The sequence below is a fragment of the Manis pentadactyla genome, chromosome 14 (assembly GCF_030020395.1).
Source record: "Manis pentadactyla isolate mManPen7 chromosome 14, mManPen7.hap1, whole genome shotgun sequence".
In the NCBI taxonomy this organism is placed as follows: Eukaryota; Metazoa; Chordata; class Mammalia; order Pholidota; family Manidae; genus Manis; species Manis pentadactyla.
Window position 1 is genome coordinate 2,930,913 of NC_080032.1, and position 21,142 is coordinate 2,952,054.

Here is a 21,142-nt window from a genome sequence, read left to right on the forward strand (position 1 = left end):
AACAGCACTACATCTTGGGCTGCCACTTCCTCGGGGCCCAAGCCGTAGGGGAGCCTGGGACAGGCTGGGGGCAAGGGCTCAAGACAAGTCCTGGGCAAACTTTCCCCATGCAGGCTGCACCCCTGGGGCAGAGGCAAACACCAGGGGAGGCTCTGCGGATGGCTTTGTACTCAGCCCAGAAGCACCCCATGAGGGCAGATGAGCCCGGCCTGGTGTGGACCGGCAGCTGACGTGGGTATGCGCCTGACTGGGAGCCCAGCTCACTGTGGCCCAGCTGGACACATCTGACCCTTGCAGCCGGTCCCCCTCGGGCCTGGAGGTATGGGCTGCGCCGCTGCCGGCAGCCCCCTGCAAGCCCAGCCATGCCCAAGCAAGCCAAGGAATGCGTCAGGCCCCTGAGGGGTGGTCTGGGCAGGAAGGGGGAGAGATGAAGAGGCAGGATGGGCCCGGTGCAGGCCTGCACCCCATCCCAGTCTCCCATGCTCTGAGAAGGCCAAGGTGGGGGTCAGCTGCAGAAGTGGAGGGAAGCCTGGGTCCCCCCACTGCACACGTGGGCCCCCTTATGCTCAGCTCTGGCTGGGGTCAGGAACTCCCATCCCTTCCCACCATCGCCTGGCCTCTGGACTGTACCCGGATTACAGGTCTGACCACACCAGTTCCTCAGGGGACCCCCAGGGGCACCCCACTGCACCTTGGTACCTTGGCCCAGCTCAGGAGGCCCTGTAGTTGGCACCTACTGTGTCCCATGCACACAGGCTCCTTGTACCCCAGCCTCAGCCATAGGCCAGATGATCGGTGGATGCGCTGCTGGACCCTCAGGCTTCCATCACAGCGCTCAGGAGCCCGTGAGCAAATGGAGAATGTGGAAAGAGCCTTGTATGGGTATCTGTGCCTCAGGAGCTCCTGCAGGCCAGGGAGCAGCCCCACCACCCCTTGCATACCACTCCTTACATCCCCGCCACACAGTCTAAGGGCCTGGAATGCACTGACTCACCACAGCCTCAGAGTTTTATTATCAACATCTCATGTTCAAGTACAGAGTCCTGTGAAGTCTGACTCCCCACTGAGAAGGGAAATGGCAGGGTTGGCCATGCCCCCTCGCTGACATGGGCCTGCCTCAAGACAGGGGCTTGAGAACCTGCTGGGACATCCCAGCATACAGGTGCACACAGGACTCCCTTGCCCCGGGACTGCCCCATGCACACGGGGGCCCTGCATCCACTAGCTATGCTGCGTTTCTGTTATGAAAGTGGGTTTTTCCCAGGTCTCCCCTGTCCCTCATTCTAAATGTGGCCTGTCTCCTCTCCAAGAGCAGGTCTGGCTCTCAGGAATTGGACTATGCCCTGGAGAGGCCCCCTTTTAAACCAAAGTCTACTGCTATTGTTTTGATTGAAGCACAGACCCACTGGCCAGAAGCACATGCAGGTGATGGCACACCTCTGCCTGTCCAACACACTGTGTATATATGCCTGGGAGCGTGTGTGTTGTATGGGCATGCATATGTGTCCTGTGCGGTACACGTGGGCCTGTGTGCATGGGCAGGGGGTAAGGCCAGGTGCATCGCACACACACAGCATGCCTGGGCCTGCCCCAGACTGTCCCTCCCACTGCATAAGAGTGGACCCCGAGCTGGACACGGGGACATGGATAGATAACACACATTAAAGGCCCTAGTCCTGGGTGGGTGCTGGCTGAGTCGTGCCCAGGGCTGGGGGTTAGCTCTGCAGCCTGAACTCGTGGGTGCTGGTCTCCCAGTGGGAAGGGTCCCTGTCCAGCATGCTGCGCTCCGTGAAGGTCACCTGCCCGGCCGCATCCACAAGAATGACCGTGTTGGTCCTGAAAGAGAGCACATGGCCCATGATGAGCCCCCCTGCCCACCTATCAGGGTGCCAAATGGGGTCAGAACTAAGGCAGGAGAGGCAAGTCCAGCACACCTGGGCTTGTGCTGGGCGCTCAGCTTGGCCTGGGGCACGTCAGCGATGAGCAGCGGCTTCAGCCTTGGGAGGTGGAGGGGCCTCCTGGGGCCTGGGACCCCCTGGCTGGCCCCACAGACCCGTGCTTATTGAACCCCGTTGCCTCCACTTTGAAATGTCCACCTGCCCCGTCCGCCCACCTCTCTTACCAGGGTGGCCCCTGGGCTGACCATGCACCGCCCCACCCAGGGCTCCCAGGCAACAGCCTGGCACCAATGCCCAGGCCTGCCAGACACTGGGCCACACTCAGCTCTTCCAAGAGGTCGTGCGGCTGATAACTCAGGTCCTCGGCTTCTCCACCGGGAACTCTCTCCTGTCCTCCTCCTCCCCCTGCCCCCGCCACTGCCCGTCCCAAAGGCTCAGCCAGCCTTCCCCAGGTGAGTGACACCCCGGGCGGGGAGCAGGAGCAGCCCCATCGCAGGTGGATGCACACACACTGAAGACTGGGAGTCCCAGCGGGGGGACCCAGCAGCCACACCTCCGGCCGAGGAGCAGACTCGTCACTGGCCTCACGCAGAAGTGACGTGAGCACACCATTTAGTCACCAAAACAAATCTGTAGTAGATGAAGTTCCCGAGAGAAATGATGCCCCCACACCTGCCCAGAGAAAAGCCACCGTTCAGGCACACGACCTCTCGGCCCTGGGGGATGCCAGCTCACATGACACAGGTCCTGCCTCCGTCCCATCCCAGCCAGAGGGCTGGAAGCTGCCACTTCCTGGAGAGTGTGAGACCAGGGCCTGCTGCCCTCTCTGTCAGCAGGTCCCCCGGGCTTCACACATCCATCCCAGCCTAATGCCCCTTGCTTTGGCACAGCCCTGGCCAGTCACCTCACCGCCTCTCAGGAGAGCCACCTCCATGATCCACCGTCTGCAGGGACAGGAGGAGCCTCATTCCTCCAGTCTCATCCTACCTGGAACCGAAAACCAGGTGTACAAGAGACACCGCCCTGGTATCAGTAGGCCCTGTCCCTGCCGAGCACCCCATCCCTGCCTCTCTAGCAGCTGTGGGCCCCGAGGGCCAGGCCTGTCCTTCACAGTCGCTGCAGGGCCCCAGCCTCCACCAGGCGGGCACTTGTGGGGCCCAGGTAAGCTGAGCTCAGGCAGAGGTGGCTGTGCATGAGGCTGCACTCTGCCTCCAGGCCAGGCACTGCCGCAGCACTCCTGGCACATCCCGGCTGCTCTGGCAGCCCACCCTCCCTCTGGCCACCAGCCACCCCCCAGTGCAGCCGCCCCGGGAAAGAGCCATGTGGGCAGGCCAGGCCTCGCAGCCATGAAGAGCCTCTCTTCCTCACCCAGGAGGGAGGCGGGTGGAGAAGGAACTTGCTGGGAGGCCAACGGGGTCTCGCTCCGTGAGGTTCTCACCGCATGGCTGAGACCAGTGGCTGCCCTTTCACGGGGTGGTGACCTAATCGCAGCCCTGGCCACAGACAGCATGACAGGCCCGGGACACATGAGGGGAGGAGCAGGTGGTGGGACCTCTGGGCCCATAGGGATTTGCTGGCACGAGCTTGCTGTTGCCACCCCAGACCCCTTGTGGCTGCGCAGGGAACGGGGAGCGGGGGGCAGCTCAGGAACCCTGCTGGGAGGCACTGGAAGCCTCGGAGGTCTGCCTACCGGCCTGCAGCACTCCTGAGAGCTGACAGACACTTTGTGCATGACTGTCAACGGTGACGTCTCCTTGTCCCTCAGCACCCTGAGCTAGAGGGGCAGCTGCTTCTAGATAGAGCAGAGGAGGCCAGGTTCCCTGTGGGACAGGACCGGACGGGTCCAGCAGCCCACCATACCTGGTGCCGTAGTCAGGGCAGCGCACGCACACGGCCGCATACTTGCTCAGGATGGGCTGCACATATTCCCTGCCCTGGTCCTCGATGGCTGGGTCTGGCAGCTGCCTGGAAGGACAGAGGACAGGGGAGGGGGCACCACTGAGCGCAGACCCCTGGGCAGACCCAAGCAGGGCTTCCCTGAAGGGAGGCTGTGCTGAGAGGCTAAAGGTGCCCTGGCTCATGGCACGTGGAGGAGGAGGGGGACCAAGGGGCAGGGAGAGGCCCTGGGGGAGAGGAGCGTACAGGGCTCCTCCAGGGCGGCTGGGGCACCTGGCCAGGACAGTGTGAGATGAAGGCAGCTCGGCCAGTACCCTGATCCCGGCTGCTAGGGCCCAGATGTGCCAGGGGTGGTCCCTGGGGCTCATGCCCCGTGCAGAGTCATGGGTGCTTCTGGGAAGTCAGGTCAGGGGCTCCCCTCCGTCCAGTGGTTCTTGGGGTGGCATGTCTGAGCCACAGCTGCTAGGGGGGCAGCACACGGGGTGGACAGCCAGGCCCAGCCCAGGCCGTCTGGGCTGGTGGCTCGCTTCTGTGGTTGGCTAAGCACCTGGAGCCTCCAGAATCTCCTGTGGCCCTCTGTGTGCAGGCAGAGGGGCCCTCCAGCTACTCTGGCCCCACGTGGGCCACATTAAGCCTCTGAGAGCCCCGAGCTGCCCACACTGGCCCAGGACTCCCATCTTCAAAGGGCCCCAGTCAAAAATCTCAACGGCCTGAGGTGGGCAGGCAGGTGTCTGCCAGGCTCTCCTGAGGCTGAGGAGCCGGTCTCTGCCACCCACACAGGGCCTCCCAGGGCAGCAGAGCCTGCCTGCTTCTCTGCCCCACGAGCACTGGGGGCACTCCGCCTGCCGCAGCGGGACCTGCCTACTCACGCTTCGTCATTGTTGAGCACGTCCAGGAGCTGGGCTATGAGGGCCTCCTTGGGGACAGCCTGGCTCCTCTCTGCAGCCTCCAGGAAGAGCCGCTTCCCGAAGCACAGCTTCCTCCACGGCGTCTCCAGCAGGGCATTGCTCAGCCCGTAGGTCCCTGAGGGTCGGGGAGACAGCCCGGCCAGAGCGGAGGCTCCACTGAGCTCAGGGTACACTCCCACCCACACAGCCGCACCAGGCGAGGGGCCAGGGGAGCGGCCAGGGGCACCGAGGCCAGGCCTCCCGCACTCCAGCACCCCCTCTGTGTGCCCTCCTGAATCATCTGCGTGGTGAGGGGTGCAGAATTCAACACAACAGGACACCCACAGGAGACCTCAAGGCACAGATGCCAAGTGGCTTTGAGGGACAGGAGCATAAGGAACAACCTGAAATCCAATAGGGCAAAGGAAAGGGGGTACTTGGGAGGGAACCGCTCCCCCATCTCACTCCTGTCTATAAGCTGAAAGAAAGCTGCAAGGTGCGTCCCACCTGAGAACATCAAGGGTGGGAGAATCAGCAACCTGGGGCCAGGAGGGTGCTGCCAGGTACGTCAGTGGTCAGGGGGCCTGCCAACACGGACACGGCCCCACCTCCATGCGCTGGCCAGGACCCTGCTCGGGGGCCACAGGATCTCAGCGCAAGTGTTTCAGAACAAGCTCTCAGCGGGTTGACAGAAGGAGTTACAGAAAAGAACAGCATTTCTGATGTCAACATGTCCTTGAGATGGAGTGGCCCCTCGGAGCCTCCCCTTGAGAGACTACACCAGGCCACAGGGGCAGGTGAGTCCGGAGTCACACTCCGTGGAAGGCCAGGAGAACTGCCCTCTGCTGCTGCCAGCCTTTCGGGTGACGATCTCGGCCGCATCTGACGTGCCTCCAGCCACTTCCCAGGAAGACAGCTGTGGCTCCACCGGGCCCCCACAGCCATGCCACCAGCCTGGGGTGTCACTGCGATCTCACCCATCAGGAGCAACGGGAGGGCCACTCAGCAGTGCTGCTGGGTGCCTGCAAAGAATGGAGCAGGACCCCTACCTCCCACCATACACAAGAATCAACTCAAAATGTCCCGAAGACCTAAACCTAGAAGCTGAAACTACAAAACTCTTAGAAGAAAATGTACAGGGAAAGCTACACAACCTTAGATTAGACAGTGATTTCTCAGATGTTTCTTAGATACCAAAAACACAAGCAAAGAAAGAAAAAAATAAACTACACTTCATCAATATTTAAAATGTGCTTCAAGAGATAAGAACGAGAAAGGGAAAAGAAAAATCCACAGAAGGGAGGAAATTTTTGTAAGTTGTACATCTGATAAGGAACTAGTACCTAGAATATATAAAGAACTGTAACTTAATAATAGAAATACAAATAACCTAACTTTAACAGGCAAAGGATCTGCACAGACATTTCTCCCAAGATATACTATAGACCAATGAGCATATGAAAATATGTTCAATGTCATCAGCAAATCCAAACCCACCGTGAGATACCACTTCACACCCACTAGGTTGGCTGCAATAAAACAGACAGACAATAACTGTTGATGGGGGACCAGAGAAACTGGAACCTCACACACTGCTGGTGGGAATGTAAAATGGTGCAACTTCTTTGAAAATCAGTTTGATGGGTCCGCAAAAGGTTAAACAGTTGCCTTATGACCCAGAAACTCTGCTCCTAGGTATCTACACAACAGAAATGAAAACATGTCCACACAAACATTTGTAACTAATGTTCACAGCAGCATTACCCACAATAGCCAAAAGGTGGGAACGACCCATGTGTCCATCAACAGGTGGACATGGAGAAACGAACCGCAGGCTGTCTGTACACTGAGTGATACTCGGGCACAAAAAGGCACAAAGCCCTAATGGTGCTACAACATGGATGAACCTTGAAAACATTCTTGCTACGTGCAAGAAGCCAGACACAACAGCCACACATTACATGATTCCGTTTATATAAAATGTCCACAGAGACAGAAAGTATGTTAGTGGCTGCCAGGGGCCGAGGAAGAGAGGGGTGATGGTGAGGGACCGCTAAGAGGCACAGGGTTTTTCTGGGGGTGATAGAAATGTTCTGAAATTAGATAGTGGTGATGGTTACACAATTCTGTGGATATACTAAAGTTACTGAAGGGTAAACTGGAGGAGGAGGTGAGTTGTATCAATAAAGCAGTCATGAAAAAAGTGACACAGATCAGGCCAGGGATGAAACAGCAGGATGTAGTTGAAAATAATTTCTTCCAGCAACGATTTAGCAGAAAACAAGCATCCCCAGCCACAGCGTCTCAGGCACTGAAAACCAAGGGCACCACACGGGTGGCTTCCAGGTGTTTCCACAAAGGCCTCTAGGCTGGGGCATAGAGCTGGGGGGGGCGGGGCCGAGGGCTCCGTGTCCTTCTGTGCCTTTACATTTCCAGGTCTCTCCAGGCGGTCGTAGTTTGGCACTGGGAGAAGGTCCCTGCGCTGAAGACAGCCCCCAGTGGGCCAGGTGCAGGCTCAGGCGGTTACGGCCACAAAGGACACTGGCAGGCAGAATGCACTGTCCCGGGAGAGCAGTACATCACGGAGCCCACGTCCGGGAAGTGTCCCCAGAGCAGCAGCCCCGTCCTGGTGCCACCCCCCAGAGCGGCAGCAGGCCCCCTCCTGGTGCCACCCCCCATCCTGGTGCTGCCCCCCAGAGCAGCAGTCACCATCCTGGTGCTGCCCCGCCCCCCAGAGCAGCAGCCCCTGTCCTGGTGTCACCCCCCATCCTGGTGCCACCCCCAGAGCAGTAGCCCCTGTCCCAGTGCCGCCCCCAGAGCAGGCTCACCTGGTGCCAGGACAACAGGCTCGGGCTCCCCCCGGTTTCCATAGTAGCAAACAACATCTCCCTTCTCCATGCTGCGGACAGGAGGGGAGAAAGGGTCAGACAGGAGCCACAGGCATCCTGACCCCTCCAGCCATCTCCAGGGCCCCATCCCCATCCATGACCCTCTGTGGCCAGGCAGAGTTATCTGGCTCACTGCAGGGACCACTGGCCGGACGGCAGCATCTGAGACCCTCCTGCCCCGCTGTGCCCCGAGCTGCAGGCAGTGACACCTACAGGGGCTGAGCGTCAGCTCAGGAACACAGGTCCCCTCTCTCAGGCTGCGGCCTCCACTGCTTATCTCTGAGTGCTTCCAGATGGCATGGGATGCCCCGTGGTGACAGAGGCTTCCAAACACAGACCCAAAGACCACATTTTCCTACTTTCCTACACTGAGTGTGCATTTAAAATAGTTTAAAATGCTCCAAAGCTGAAAGTATTCCCATTCTTAAACACCAGAGTAAATCTGCCAAAGCTCGGAATGTCCTCTCTGCAAACCGGAGGGGCTCTTCACAACCTGTGGGGCCCCCCTGGCAGGACACTGCACACAGAGACCCGAGCTTTCAGGATGAACCGACACAGAAAAAGGGGCAGGCTGGGTACAGGAGTGTCTGTCGCCGCCCAGCCCAGGCGGCCTCACGTCCCACTCCCACTCACTGATTGCTCCCTGTAGCCCTCGGCTCCTTTCTTAAGATGTCTGGCTGATGACTTCAGATATTTTGTTTGCAGGCAAGAAGCTAGAATGCATGAGGACTGGGCACCACCCGCACCAACGCCGGTTGGGTGACAGGTCCCTGGCGCAGGCACCGGCTCCCATAGGGCTGAGGCCCCCTTCTCAGCCTTGGCCTCCCACCAGCCCCACCGCTGGAGCTGCGTGCTGGCCCAACACCCTGCACCCTCTGGCCTCAGCCCTGTGCACCAGCTGCTACCTGGCCCTTGGGACATTCCTCCTGGCCCACCTGGCCCTCGGGCTTAACCCCCTGGGCTCCCCTGCCTGCAGGCTCCGGTCCTGTGGCCCTGGGAACTGGCAGAGCTGTGAGTGAGGGGCTCGGGCCCCGACCTGCAGCAGCCATGGCCCCGTGTGCGAGTCCACTCAGAGCATGGGGCCCTTGTTGCCAGCCACTTGGTCCAGCTGGCAGGGGGGCTGGTCTCCCTGGCTGAGTCAGATGTACACAGAACTACGGATGAGCAGCACGGTCCCGGGGCCACGCTGGGGGAGCACAGTGCGCATGGGACTACCCCACCAGGCGCCACCCAAGGTACAAGCAGACCAAAGTGGGCAGGGGAGGGCAGCAGGTGCCAGAGCCAATCCCCTCCAGTGAAACATGGTAGCCTCCAGATCAGCATGTCTGTCCTTGAGGCAGGGGTGGGGCTGCACATGCCACATGCAGTGGACACTCAAAGGCCTGGGGATCCCAGGCCAGGGAAGAGCCCCATGGACCTGCCCTGGTGAAGGACAGACATCTGGCCCTGCGCTGGTGAACAGCCCTGGGCTGACAGTATCTACTGACTGCTGGGTTGGAGGAGGAGGGAAGGGGCACAGGGAGAGGACAGAGCCAGAAGGGAAGGGACTGGGAGAAATGCTCACTTCACTGCAAGGCAAGATACACAAAACCCCTGAAGGCCATGCCTCTGCAGTGTGGGAAGAGCACACCCACTGCCCCAGTGGGCTGAGGCGGGCTGCTCCCACCGATGCCTTAATCCACTGGCTGCTCTGCAAAGCCTGCTCTGAGAAATGCACACAGGCCTTGGGTGCAGGAGGTGGACACCAGCCAGAGCCTCTGCACACCGGCCACGCTTCCCGGCTGTGACATTGCTGCTCCTCCATCTGACAATCTGCTGTATATACTGAGACTGTTGGCAGCATCCACTCAGCTGTCTGCACGCCTGTAGCCAGGGCCTGGCAGGAGCCACAGAGATGAGGCACCCTGAGAAGCCAGGCCACAGCCCAAGGGTGGCCAGCCAGCACCTGGGATCTGCTCTTGAGATGGAAATGCAGACACTGCAGGCTGGCGTCCAGGGGCAACATCAAGAGCACGTGGCACCACCTCCCAGTGGCACCCACCTGGTGGGACACAGCTGCCACCTCCAGGGGCACCCAAGCCCGTGCAGCGGGACCCCAGCCCCCTTGCACTGGCAGTGGCATGGCCATGTGACCTCCCCATCTGAGCTCAGCCACGTCAGGTGCACACGGGGTGGCTGTGAGGATGTGCTGCAAGCTGCACGTGAAGGGCTCAGCAGGCATCCCCTGTGGCCATCCAGGTGCCCCCTGCTGCTCCTCTGTAAGCTGCACGTGGGCCTGGCACTTGGCCCAGGCCCTCTGCAGGGTCCCAGTAACCTGACTCCTGAATCTCTGGCCCAGGACAGGAGCCCTGAGGCTCTAGGCCTCACGCTCCCCCGGGGCCTCTCCTCCTGCCCTGCCCCCACCCATCTGCCCTGCTCTCTGTCTGTGCAGCCAGGCCTCCATGTCCTCTGGTGACAGGCCCCATGGGCAGCTTGGACAGCTGTGTTGCCCCCTGACAACTCCACCCAGGTCCTGGGAGCTTTCCACCAGGCCACTCACAGAGGCTTGGACCCCCGAGACAAGCCACCCTGTGCGCTCAGACACAGCCACCGCAGGTGCCGCCATGGGCACCAGGCTGCTCGCCCCTCAGACACTTGTGCTTGCACCTCCTTTCTCCAGCCTGGGCACCTCTGCCCACCAGAGAGCAGGGCAGGCGAGGTGTGGCTCAGAACCGCAGGGCTCCTCAGCCACAGACAGGGGAGAAGGCCTCAGAGGCAGGGGCCAGTGTGGGAGGAGGCGTGCCCTGTGCTCTGAGGGTGCTCACTGCAGACATGCTGCAGCTCCCACGGCAGGAGGCCCCCGGCTCTGCTCCCCAAGTGCCCGTGACATGGGTCTGGGAGAGGCTGGGCCCTGTGGACACTCACCAAGCCCCTGGGGGGCCGCCACAAAGCCACAGTACCCCAGCTGTGCAGTGGGACGGAAACGCTGCTTCCTGCCTAGCCTATGACCCGGCCCTGGGGCAGCAGCAGTGGGCTCTTGCCCTGCCCAGGAGACCCACCTCAGGTCGGCTGCTATGAGGTTGAAGCCGTTGTACAGGTGTCCTTCTGTGGAGACCTTCTTGAGGTAGGACAAGCTGTCCATGTCAGCAGTCAGAAAGTGGGCCACAAGCTCACCTGTGGGCAGGGAAGACACCTGTGGCCAAGGTGGCAGGGCCAAGCCCCTCTCCCAGGGGAGACTGACATGGGGCCCCCACAGGCTGCACGCTAGCAGGCCAGCCACGCCTCGTTGCCCCAACAGCTGAGGAGGTCTGTACCGAGAACTCTGTTGTTGTGCGTTTTACGATGGTTCCCCCCACTGCACCCCCACGGAGAAGCGCAAGGGAAACAGCCCTCCGTGCGGACCATGTGTGGGCAGATGGGGCACTGCTCTGCCAAGGACCGACGGGCAGAGGACCGTGGCCACAGTCAGGAGTGACACCTGGCCAAGGACCGGTGTGGAGAACACTTCCTGGGAGCATGCCCATGTGGCCGGTCCACACAGGCCGTCCAGGGGCTGTGGGGCTGTGGGAAACACCCTCCTCCCCATCCGCCCCGTCTCTGCCCCAGCTCTGCACAGTGGCTCTGTCCACGTACCTCGGCCCCTGGCTCCCTGGTCCAGCTGTGGCTGCAGGTAGTTGGTGAGCGCCGCCAGCTTCCCCCGGGTACTGATGCCCAGCCACGTGCCCCCCTCCTTGCCTTCCTCCATGTCAAGCCCTGTGGCGGATGACATCGTCACCACCGGGAGGGCCCAGCCGGGGACACCAGCCCTGGCCTGTTCCCGTGTCCTGAAGAGACACACACTCAGCCCAGCAGCCCTGGAGGCGGTGCAGGGGCTTGAACTCCCAAGGCCGCAGCAGCCGCTAGGGCCCCAGGGCCCTCCCCAACCAAGGTTTGCTACCTGATGCCTTTGGGAGCTCCTGAGGCTGTGTGGCAGGCATTTCCTGGCCCCTGGGTCAGCACGGGACCGGGAGCACAGTGCCGGCCCCATCACAGGAAAGCACACTGGCCTGGGTCCAGGGCAGGGGTACTGACTGCCCTCCCCCCCGCAAGACGCTGGGCCCTCAGGGTGGGCACATGCAGGAGCACCTGCCTCTGGTGCCACAGCACTGGCCCAGCCAGCATGAGGGGCCCACACTCCTTGGAACCCCTCACACGCTCTACAGGGCCCAAAAGCCACAGGAATGTGTCTTGCTGGACTAATCGGTCATTTTACTTGAAGATGAGGTTAAAAACAGCCAAGTCATTAAAATGTTACTTTTATAATAATAGTAAACTATAGTGTAAAAGAAATAAAAGCTGTAAGGTTCAGAAAAAAAGAAGTAAAACAACTTTTACTTGTAGACGACAGGATCATATGAGGAAAAAAAACGCAAAAGGAATAAACAAAACAAAAACCAAAAAGAAACTGAATTCTAATATGCCATTTACAGCAGCACTAAGTGATTTTTTTTAAAACTTAGGAAAACATTTAAGGAAAAACGTGTAATACGTGAAGACTGACAACCACAGACCTGCATGGAGAGACGCCCCGTTCCGTGGCTGCAGGACCATACAGCTATGTGGCCCCTGGCAACCAAGGGAGTTGGCACAGTCCCAGCCAAAATCCCAGCAGGCTTTGTACTGCGTAGAAATAAGTGAGCTAGTTCTGAAGTGTGCGCACAAAGGGTGCCGAAGCGGTCCTGAAAAGAACAACAGTGGGGAACTTATGCTACCTGATTTTGAGATGTGCTAAAAGTTGTAGTAATTGGGACAGTGCGGTGTTGGTATCCAGACAGACAGAGATCCATGGATGGTCCCATTTGTATGTGTTCAACCTGTTTTCAACCAAGTTGCCTAAGCAAAAATGCAAAAGGCAAAGGAGTATCTATTCAATCTGTGATGTCGGAGCCACTGGAGAGATGGGGTGGAGGGCGCGGGTGGGTGTGGATCCCTGCCTCACACCTGTGTAAAAATTAATGTGACATAAATCATAGCCCCAAATCAGAAGGCTTGTAGAAGCAAAGAGGGAAATATCTTTATGACCTCAGAGCAGGCAAAGACAGAACAACCATAAAAGAGAAGATAAACTGTACTCCATTGAAGTAAAATATTCTGCCCACCAAAATCTATCATTAAGAAAATTAGTAGGCAATACGTTTGTCCAAAGGACTCCTACCCAGGATGCATAAAGAGCTCCTACAAACCAACCACTAAAGAGTGAATGAAGCTTCTACCTTTGGCCAATCAGAAGGGACCTGACTTAACCAGCCCACCTGGATAACCAAAAATCTAGACAAAATACATGAAATAATGGTTTCATGAAACTGAACATCAGGAAACAGAGGACAGTGATTCCTAAAAGATGGGAAATAAACGAGGTGAGCCCCAGGACTGGAGAGTCCCCAGGACACGTCACAGGGGTCCGGGCAGGGCCCAGGCAGCCTGGCTGAGGACAGGGGTGCAGAGTCTGGGGAGACCGAGGTGGCCAGAGGCCCTGGGACAGGGGACCAGAGAGGAGAGAGCTGCCAGACAGCTCCAGACATCCAGTCAGTGCATGCGTGTGAGGAGACCAGCCGAGGCCAGAAGAGAACCGTACAGAAAGATGAGAGAAGACACTTACTTCTCCCACTGGGAACAGTGCCTATTCTCAGAAGCCAGCCTGGAAAACCTCAAGATTCAGAGGGCTGCTGGGAACAGTATACAGAAGGAAGATCAGCCTCGGACTGGGTACAGCTTCAGACCCACCTGCCTAACGAATGTTTAAAGACCTGGAAGTATAAACTGTTTCTGAGTAACTTAACTGTGTCCCAAAGAAGCTCAAGGATACTTACAGGTATACAAAAATATCCAGGCCTCAGTAAGATAAAATCCACACAAGTGCAGCATCCAATAAAAAATCGGCAAGCATCTGAGGAATCAGGAACACACCCCATGCCCACTAAGAGGAAGTCAATCAATCCATGTGGAACTGACACAGGGGTCAGAATTTATAGATAAGGACATTCCAACAGTTAAAAAACTGCATCCTATATGCTCAAAAAGTTAAGTAGAGACAAGGAAAATATAAAAATTGAATTTCTAGAGATAGAAACTACAATGTGTGAGATAAAAACATACAGGATGGGATTAAGTGCAGATCAGGCACTGTAGAATAAAAGACTGGTGAACTTGGAAGACATGGTAATAGAAGCTAAGATGAAACAAGAGGATTTCTAAAAATGAACTGAGATAAAGCATCTTACTAGGCTGATGGACAGTGACTGCAATGGGGTATGTGGGGGGGACTTGATAATGGGGGGAGTCTAGTAATCATAATGTTGCTCATGTAATTGTACATTAATGATACCAAAATAAAATTTTAAAAAAACTTAAAAAAAAAAAGAACTGAGAGTCACTGAAGTGTGGGACAACCTCAAGCAGGCTAACGTGGGTGCAAAAGGAGGCAGAGAAAGGGGAAGAGTTGAGAAGAGAGAGCAGAAGACAGAAAAAATATTTACAGAAATAGCACGTACTTTTTTCCAAATTTCTAACAAGTTCCCAAGCAATGCCAATGCTCCTGGCTCAAGGACCACATTTGGAGAGCCACTGGCCTACAATCTGGCACAGAATTTGATGATGCCAGATGGGGGAGGACATGGACCTTGGTGTTTCTCAGCCCCAAGCTGGGCACAGTGGCTACCAGGCCACCCTCCCAGCAGGCAGGAGTCTCAGATCAGCATGCAGGGGCTGCCTCTGAATCACAAGGGGTGAAGGATCCTGGGCGGCTGGAGCTCCCCAGCTGGGATTGGCACTGATTCAGGGGCAGGGGGTAGGCCTGAGCACCAGGGCAGGATAAAGTCCAGGTGGCCAGGATGGCTTGAAGGGCACAGGCCGACTAATGCTTCCTCTGAGCCTCCATGTCCTCATCTGTAAAACTCCTTGAGAGGCACCTCCTGTCTCCCCAAGGGCATCAGCCCTCAGCCCTCACCCCACCCCTCCTGACCAGCCTCGGCCCCACTTGTGCCCTGCATCTGTCATACACACTGCCTGCCCCATCCCCATGACTCCCTTCTGTTCCACGCTAGTCTGACATGGCCAATGGTCCTGGCCATGCCAAAGTCTCCCCTCGGCCCTCTTCCCACGGCCCCACAGGCCTGCCCCTCAACCTCTGGGAGAGCTTGGCCTGCTCAGCAGAGGACCCCACACACATACCCTGATGTGACTGTACTGCTGTGATCAGAACCTACACAGCAGGGATCTCCCCGTCAGCCCCTTCCCACGCCTCTGTCTGCACAGCCAGACATTTCCAAGGTCCCCCAGGCAGCTTCTGATAAGGCCAATATACAGCCCAGGGAATAGTCTGTTCCCGCTTGCAGTGGCCACCCTGGGGACTGTGCTCATGGCCTCAGAGCAGCTTTCCCCGCCACCTGCCAGACCTGCACGGGATGGCACCCTGCCTCAGTCTCCCACTCCTGTCCTGTTCCCACATGGCACTGGGCCTTCCGGCCTCAGCAGTGTTCTCTCACACTGGCCTACCTGGTGGGCAGGGAACCCAGCCGTCACTGACACCGCTGCCCCAAGGGGACCCGGCTGCCATCCCCACTCGTGCTGTCCCCACCCGAATGCATCCCAAGCGAGCCTCTGCTCCTCAAGCCCAGGCTCTCTCTCCTTGGGGCGAGGGGTGTTTGTGTGTGAACAGAAACGTGCAGACTAAGTGCATGTGCACACACACACACACACACACACACACACACAACTATGACGCTTCACAGGGATTGAGTGTGGACTTGCACCTTGAAAAAATCCAATCGCATGCCCACAGAAGAGGGGGGATCCAAATAAAACCGACCCACCCTTCTGGCTACTCCTTCCGGGTATGCAGGGCCCCTGAGGCTGGGTGGAAGGTGGCAGCAGTTCACCCCAGCGCTGGCCCTGCACCGACTCGGGCGCCTGCCCCACAAGCCCCATCTGCGTCACCGACAGGCACCTCCAGGGCACATGCTCCGCCGCCACAGCCGCCAGCGCGGGGGACTCACCGCTGAGCACCTCGTTGCTGCTGCCCCAGAAGTCGGCCCGCTTTGACGGTCTGTGGTAGAACTCGTCCCTGTTGGCCGCCAGGATGAGCCTGAGGAGAGAGCGTGGCTGAAGGGCGGCTGGAGACAGAAGAGACATGTTCTTCTCTCTCGTCAACAAAGAAAATCCACCTCAGTAGCAACACGGGTTAGTCCCAAAGAGGACAAGAGCCGCACGGGGCCAAGGAGCGAGGCGGCTCCAGTGGGTGGCCTTCCCGGGACCTGCTGAGGAAGCACGCCGCCAGGCAAAGCCCACGGCCAGCCGGCTGCTCAGGCTCAGGGCTGGGATGGGGTTTCGGCCCAGGCCCCACGCCCTGCAACCAGACCAGCGGCACCAGGCATGCCCCAGATGCCCGGGGCCGGGCCCAGGCAGCCTGCGAGCCTCCCGGAGGCAGGAGCAGCCCCTCCAAAGGGGCCTGGGTGCCCGGCACACAGCGGTGCTCAGGTCTCTGAAGGCTGCTGTCCTGCGTCTGCGGGGGCCCTAGGCGACGGTGAGGACTTCCCTGTGCTTCGCTACTGTTTTACATTATGAATCAAACAAATGATTCCCGCTGGCTCTGAAGCCACATTAGTCTAGTCTGTGGTCAGATCCCTAAAAGCCTTCAGAAATAGTTTTTGTGAGAACTCACTGATTGCATGAACAGTTGCTTGTGGTAAACCTGAACTAACAGACACGTCCACGAATCCATGAAACTGGAAGTGAAACCCACGCCAGCACTGCCTGCTGGGGGCACAGCATGACCCCAACCCTGCACGTACGTCGCCACATGGCCTGGGACATAGTGCGGCTGTCCAGCCCCTGGGTCTGCTCTGGAAGCCTCACCACCGCTGGGACACCTGGGTGGACTGTGGCTGCACTCTGCCCACCAGCTGGCTCCATGGCTGTGCCAGGCCATTCGGTGTGCACCGGCAAGAAGGCACCATCCTGGATACGAGCCCCAGCGTTCACACAGCACCCCTCTGCAGCCCCAGAGGCCAAGCTCTGACCCGGCTCCAGCCCCGGGCAAGGAAGACAGCCGGGAGAAGCCAGCCGGGCCCTGCTCCCTGCCTCACCAAGCCCACTCCGTCCTTTCAGGGACCCAGCCCAGGCCCGTCCTGGCTGGCACTGTTCCCACAGGCTGCCCAGTGAGATCGCCACACCTGGCCAGTGGTCACGGGGGCAGCACCCTGTGCCCACCATGCCCAGGAGACTCCGCAGTGTGGGAGGACTGCAGCAGGGGCCATCCCGGCCCGCGGATGGGGACTTCCACGCAGTCAGGATCAAGTCCTCCCACAGATGCCCGGGGCTCTTCCCCTGCTCACTTGGCACAGGCTGCAGGCTTCTGCTTCTGGCTCTTCCATGAGGCTCCAGAAAGGGAAAATTAGGAAAAGGGAAGAAAAGCTGACAGAGCAGAACCTTTTTCCTAAGATTTTCAACCGCCTAATTTTAAAACAAGAAGCAGTTACCTGTGTGTGTTAATAACTAGGAACACCAACTGCTGGGTTATTTTTGTCACCTGAGTCACTACTTAGCTGACTGGCTAGTGGCTTGCGAGGGATCTCATTAAACACCCAGTTCAGAGACGTGCGGCAGGTGAACGTTAAGTGGAGGCTCCACGTGACAGGGTCCCTCCTCTGCATCCGTGGGCCCCGCAGCACAGCCAAGGGGCACTGCCCACCATGGTCAGGGGCTCTCAGGACAGCCAGTCCCCCAGGGCTTTGTTTTGTTCTAATAACTGAAACCTCTAATTAATCATCATCAATGGGCACTCTTCACTGTGCTGCTGCAGGGGGCACAGGCACCGGCCGGGGCAGCTGGGTGGCAGGAGCAGGTGCACAGGATGGCGGGAATAAAAAACTAGACATTTTGAGGAAGATGGAAGTTACCTGACAGCCATGACGGTGTCACCTGACGGGGGGCACTGGTTCTCTCGGCAGCCTGACCACACACCCCAAACTGGAGGCTCAGAGCAGCCCCCACTTCTCACTGCACCATGGTGCAGAGTGCCGACTGGCTGTGCTGGGCACTCTGCTCAGGGCCTGCTGGCCAGTGGGTGTCGGCTGAGACTCAGCGCCCTCCTCACACTCCCAAGGGTGCTGCCAAGGTCACTTCCTTGACACTGTGTGACCGAGGGCTCCTGTCTTGTCTGCTGTTGGCCAGGCTGGTCAACTGCTGGGGGCCGCCCTCGGGTCCTGGCCACAGGATCCTTCCAAGCCGCACAGCTCACCCCTCCAGGGGAGGCCTGGTCCCTTCTGGGGACTCTCTTGACTCGGTCAGGACCACCTGGGAATCTCCCCTTTGGTTAATTCAAGATCAACTGAGTAGGGGCTTTCACAGATCAAAAAGCAAAATCTCTTCACATTTAGGCAAGCAGGCCCACCCCTCATACCTGCAGGGGAGCAGATCACACAGGTGTGTACAGCAGGGGCAGGGATCTGGGGGTGCATCTGCATCTACGGGGGTGCTGGGGCTCCCATGTTACTGTGTATCTCACAGAGTATGACTTTTTTTCAGAGAGCACATACTCCTTTGCAATCAGGGAAAGAACATCCAATGGAACCCCGTGGGGACACAACTGCCTCTTTGGAGCAGGCAAGGTCATCAGGACCTAGGCGCAGGGCTGCGGCTGGCACAGAGAGCTTCTAAGTCAGCGTCCCGCGGGCGGAAAGCAAACGTCTGACCCACTCTGCTCCCTGCTGGAGCCCTGCAGACACTTGTACAGGAGTTGAGAACACAAGCAAGCCCACGGACGCCCAGGGAGCACTCACTGGGCATCGGGGGCAGAGGCTGGGGCTGCCTGGTGGATCGCAGTCCCAGGCAGGGGCCATGACACTCGGCACTAGAGGCCACCCCAGAAGGGCACCTGCGGGGCCCACCTGCGGGCATGGCCAGAAGCAGCCTGGAAGGCAGATGCACCAGCACCCAGAGGACAGACGTCAAGGTCCAAGGGTGCCTGGGGTCATACCTGGGCAGTGTCTGCAGGCAGGCAGGTGTGGGATGTGACGGGGGTGGGGGGGAAGGCTGCCATGTCTGGAGGGATGGGCACCCAAGTGGGAAGACAATGGGGTGGTGACACGAATGGATCCGTGCTGGCCATGGCCAAGCCCAGTGCCAGATCTGGAGCTGCTCTACGGAGGCAGCTGGGCCGATGTCCGTTCTCTGGCTGTGCTGGAGGTGGCTCCCCACCTCCCTGCACCCACTGGGGGTCACTCAGCCCAGGCGAGCACTGCCGGACCTGGGTGGGACCCAATTACCGGATGCTCACTCTGCCATGGGCTCTGCATTGCCCTGAGGAGAACAGGTGACTGGACGCTCCAGCACAGCCCGGAGGCAGGCAAATACCCATCTGCCCGACCTTCCCCGGCAGCCCAGCAAAGCAGCAGCTATGGACCAGGCACGAGCATCGTGGGCCGGTCGGGGACACCATGGGGCAGGAACAGGCTCATCTTTCAGGAATTCACTCCTCAAAAGCCAGAAAGAACATTCTCGTGAGATCAGCATCTGGCAATGGCAGACCTATGCGTGACGCTGCCCATAGCATCAAGAGCGAGGGCCCTCCATCTTTTCTGTCAGGCAACTGATTTCACATGGCAGCGGCAGCAACGGCCACGGAGCCAGCGGTCAGTGTCCCCTCTGCAGTCATCTGGCCCTGGGGCCACGCTGACCTGACCCCCAACTACAAACAAGCTCATAGTGGATGTGTGGCATCTTGCTGCACTGATGGACAGTGACTGCATTGGGGTGTGGGTGGGGACTTGATAATATGGATAAATGTAGTAACCACCTTGTTTTTTCATGTGAAACCTTCATAAGAGTGTATATCAATACCTTAATAAAAATTTAAAAAAAAAAGGACAGGTGCTGGCTGTGCCCTGAGGGGCAGGAGCCACACGCCTGTGACGACACTGAGGGGACACAGGGCCCTCAACGGGTCCCAGCCACGTGGGCCAGCTTTAAGGGCAGCAGGGCCCAAGCTGGATGGTGGTCCTGGCACCCGGACTGGATGCAGGGAGAGGGCCTGGTCTGCACAGTGCTTGATGACAACATGCTTTCAAGACGCTGTGCCACCCAACAGGGAGCAGGGCTGATGGGGCTTGGGGAGCCTTAGGCACAGCCATGCAAAGACACTCGAGGGAAGCAGTCCAACACTTCCTCAAAAAGTCCAACACAGAAGGGCCACATAACCTGCAATTCTGCTCCTGGGTATGATGCACCCTAAAGAATTCAGCAGGGCTTGAAAGAATGCTTGTACACTAATACTCGGGTCAGTGTTAGTCACGCAGCCAAGTAGTAGAAAGTAGCCTGTGTCCATGGGTGGACGAGTGGGTAACAGGATGTGATCTCTGTACAATGGAGCATTACTCAGCCTTAAAAAGGAAGGACATTCTGACACATTCCACAGCATGGATAAACCTTGAGGACATTACCTTAAGGGAAAGAAGCCAAACATAACAGAGCATATGATTCCAGTCTATGAAGCACTCAGAGTCAAGGTCATAGAAACAGAAAATCGAATGGTGGTTACTGAGGGCCGGGGAAGGGAATGGGGAGATGGTGTTTAATGGGGATGGAGGGTCAGTTTGGGAGGACTACAAAGTTCTGGAGATCGATGGTGGGGATGGTTGCAAAGCACTGTGAATGTGCTTAAAGCCACTGAACTACACACTTACAAATGTTTTGGAATGACACAATTTTATGTTGTGTATATTTTACCACACTCAAATAGACACTCTCACGCTGACTACTGTCAGGTAGGGGAAGCCAAGGACAGAGCAGGGCCACCAGGGTAGAGGACAGAGGCTGGTGTGTCCTGGGCCAGGACAGAGAGGGGTAAGGTGGGGGGGAGCCCAGGTGGGATACTGGGGCTGGACCAGCTGCCCAGGCCAGCCAGGCGTCCCCCGCTCCCTGCGACAGCCCCGGCACCCGGCCTCCTCAGGCTCTGGGTCCCTCCAGGAAGCCCCTCCAGGACCTCCCCATCCTGTTCCGGCCTCACACAGGTGCAGAAGCATGTACACTGAGAGCGCACAGCCTGCCTGTTCTCAGAACTGGACCGTCCCTGAGCCAGAACAGGAGCAGCCACCAGATGCCCCCTCAGCCCCTCTGCAGAGCACAAAACACCCAGCATATTTGGTTACCCAGCCTCTCGCTTAAGGCTCTGGAAAATGCTGGAGTGGAGCACTGAGGCTGTCCTGCACCACAACCCACAGGCCTGGTTATGAGGACAGGTCCCGGTGGGGTGCTGGGCAAGAGCAAGAGAGACCCGTGTGACCCTCCTTTCTCCTTCCTGTTTTGTTCCACTTGCAAGAGACTGGAGGTGACTCAGGGAACAGCACGTCCAGTGGCACTGCGGCTGAACCTGGAAGTGACAAACGGAAGCTGGAGAGGGGCTTGGCGACTTTGTGCTCAATGGAGACTTTCTTCACTTGTCAGGTGGAAAGACTGGTCTTATCGAGGCACAGGAATTCAAATGAACGTGGAAGGGTACACATGAAAGCTCAGTGGATAAATGGCGGGGGACCACGCCAGTTACCCATTTATTGCCTCT

The 21,142-nt window shown here is 58.2% G+C and overlaps 1 protein-coding gene across 7 annotated transcripts in view; it reads right to left on the reverse strand.

The window, feature by feature from the left end:
• Positions 1-990: 990 nt before the first annotated feature.
• TANGO2 (transport and golgi organization 2 homolog) overlaps positions 991-21,142 on the reverse strand; it is a 36,570-nt gene continuing 16,418 nt past the window's right edge. For 4 of the 7 annotated variants that reach the window (XM_057491779.1, XM_057491781.1, XM_057491778.1 and 1 more), the window contains exons 3-9: positions 15,582-15,670; positions 11,182-11,301; positions 10,608-10,722; positions 7,510-7,580; positions 4,664-4,817; positions 3,759-3,863; positions 991-1,836 (exon numbers count right to left, since the gene is read on the reverse strand). In XM_057491779.1, the coding sequence (XP_057347762.1) occupies positions 1,716-1,836; positions 3,759-3,863; positions 4,664-4,817; positions 7,510-7,580; positions 10,608-10,722; positions 11,182-11,301; positions 15,582-15,670 (775 nt within the window). In that variant the 3' untranslated portion in view covers positions 991-1,715. The remainder of the gene's footprint in view (positions 1,837-3,758; positions 3,864-4,663; positions 4,818-7,509; positions 7,581-10,607; positions 10,723-11,181; positions 11,302-15,581; positions 15,671-21,142) is intronic. The other 3 variants (XM_057491784.1, XM_057491783.1, XM_057491782.1) reach the window with 2 other exon arrangements.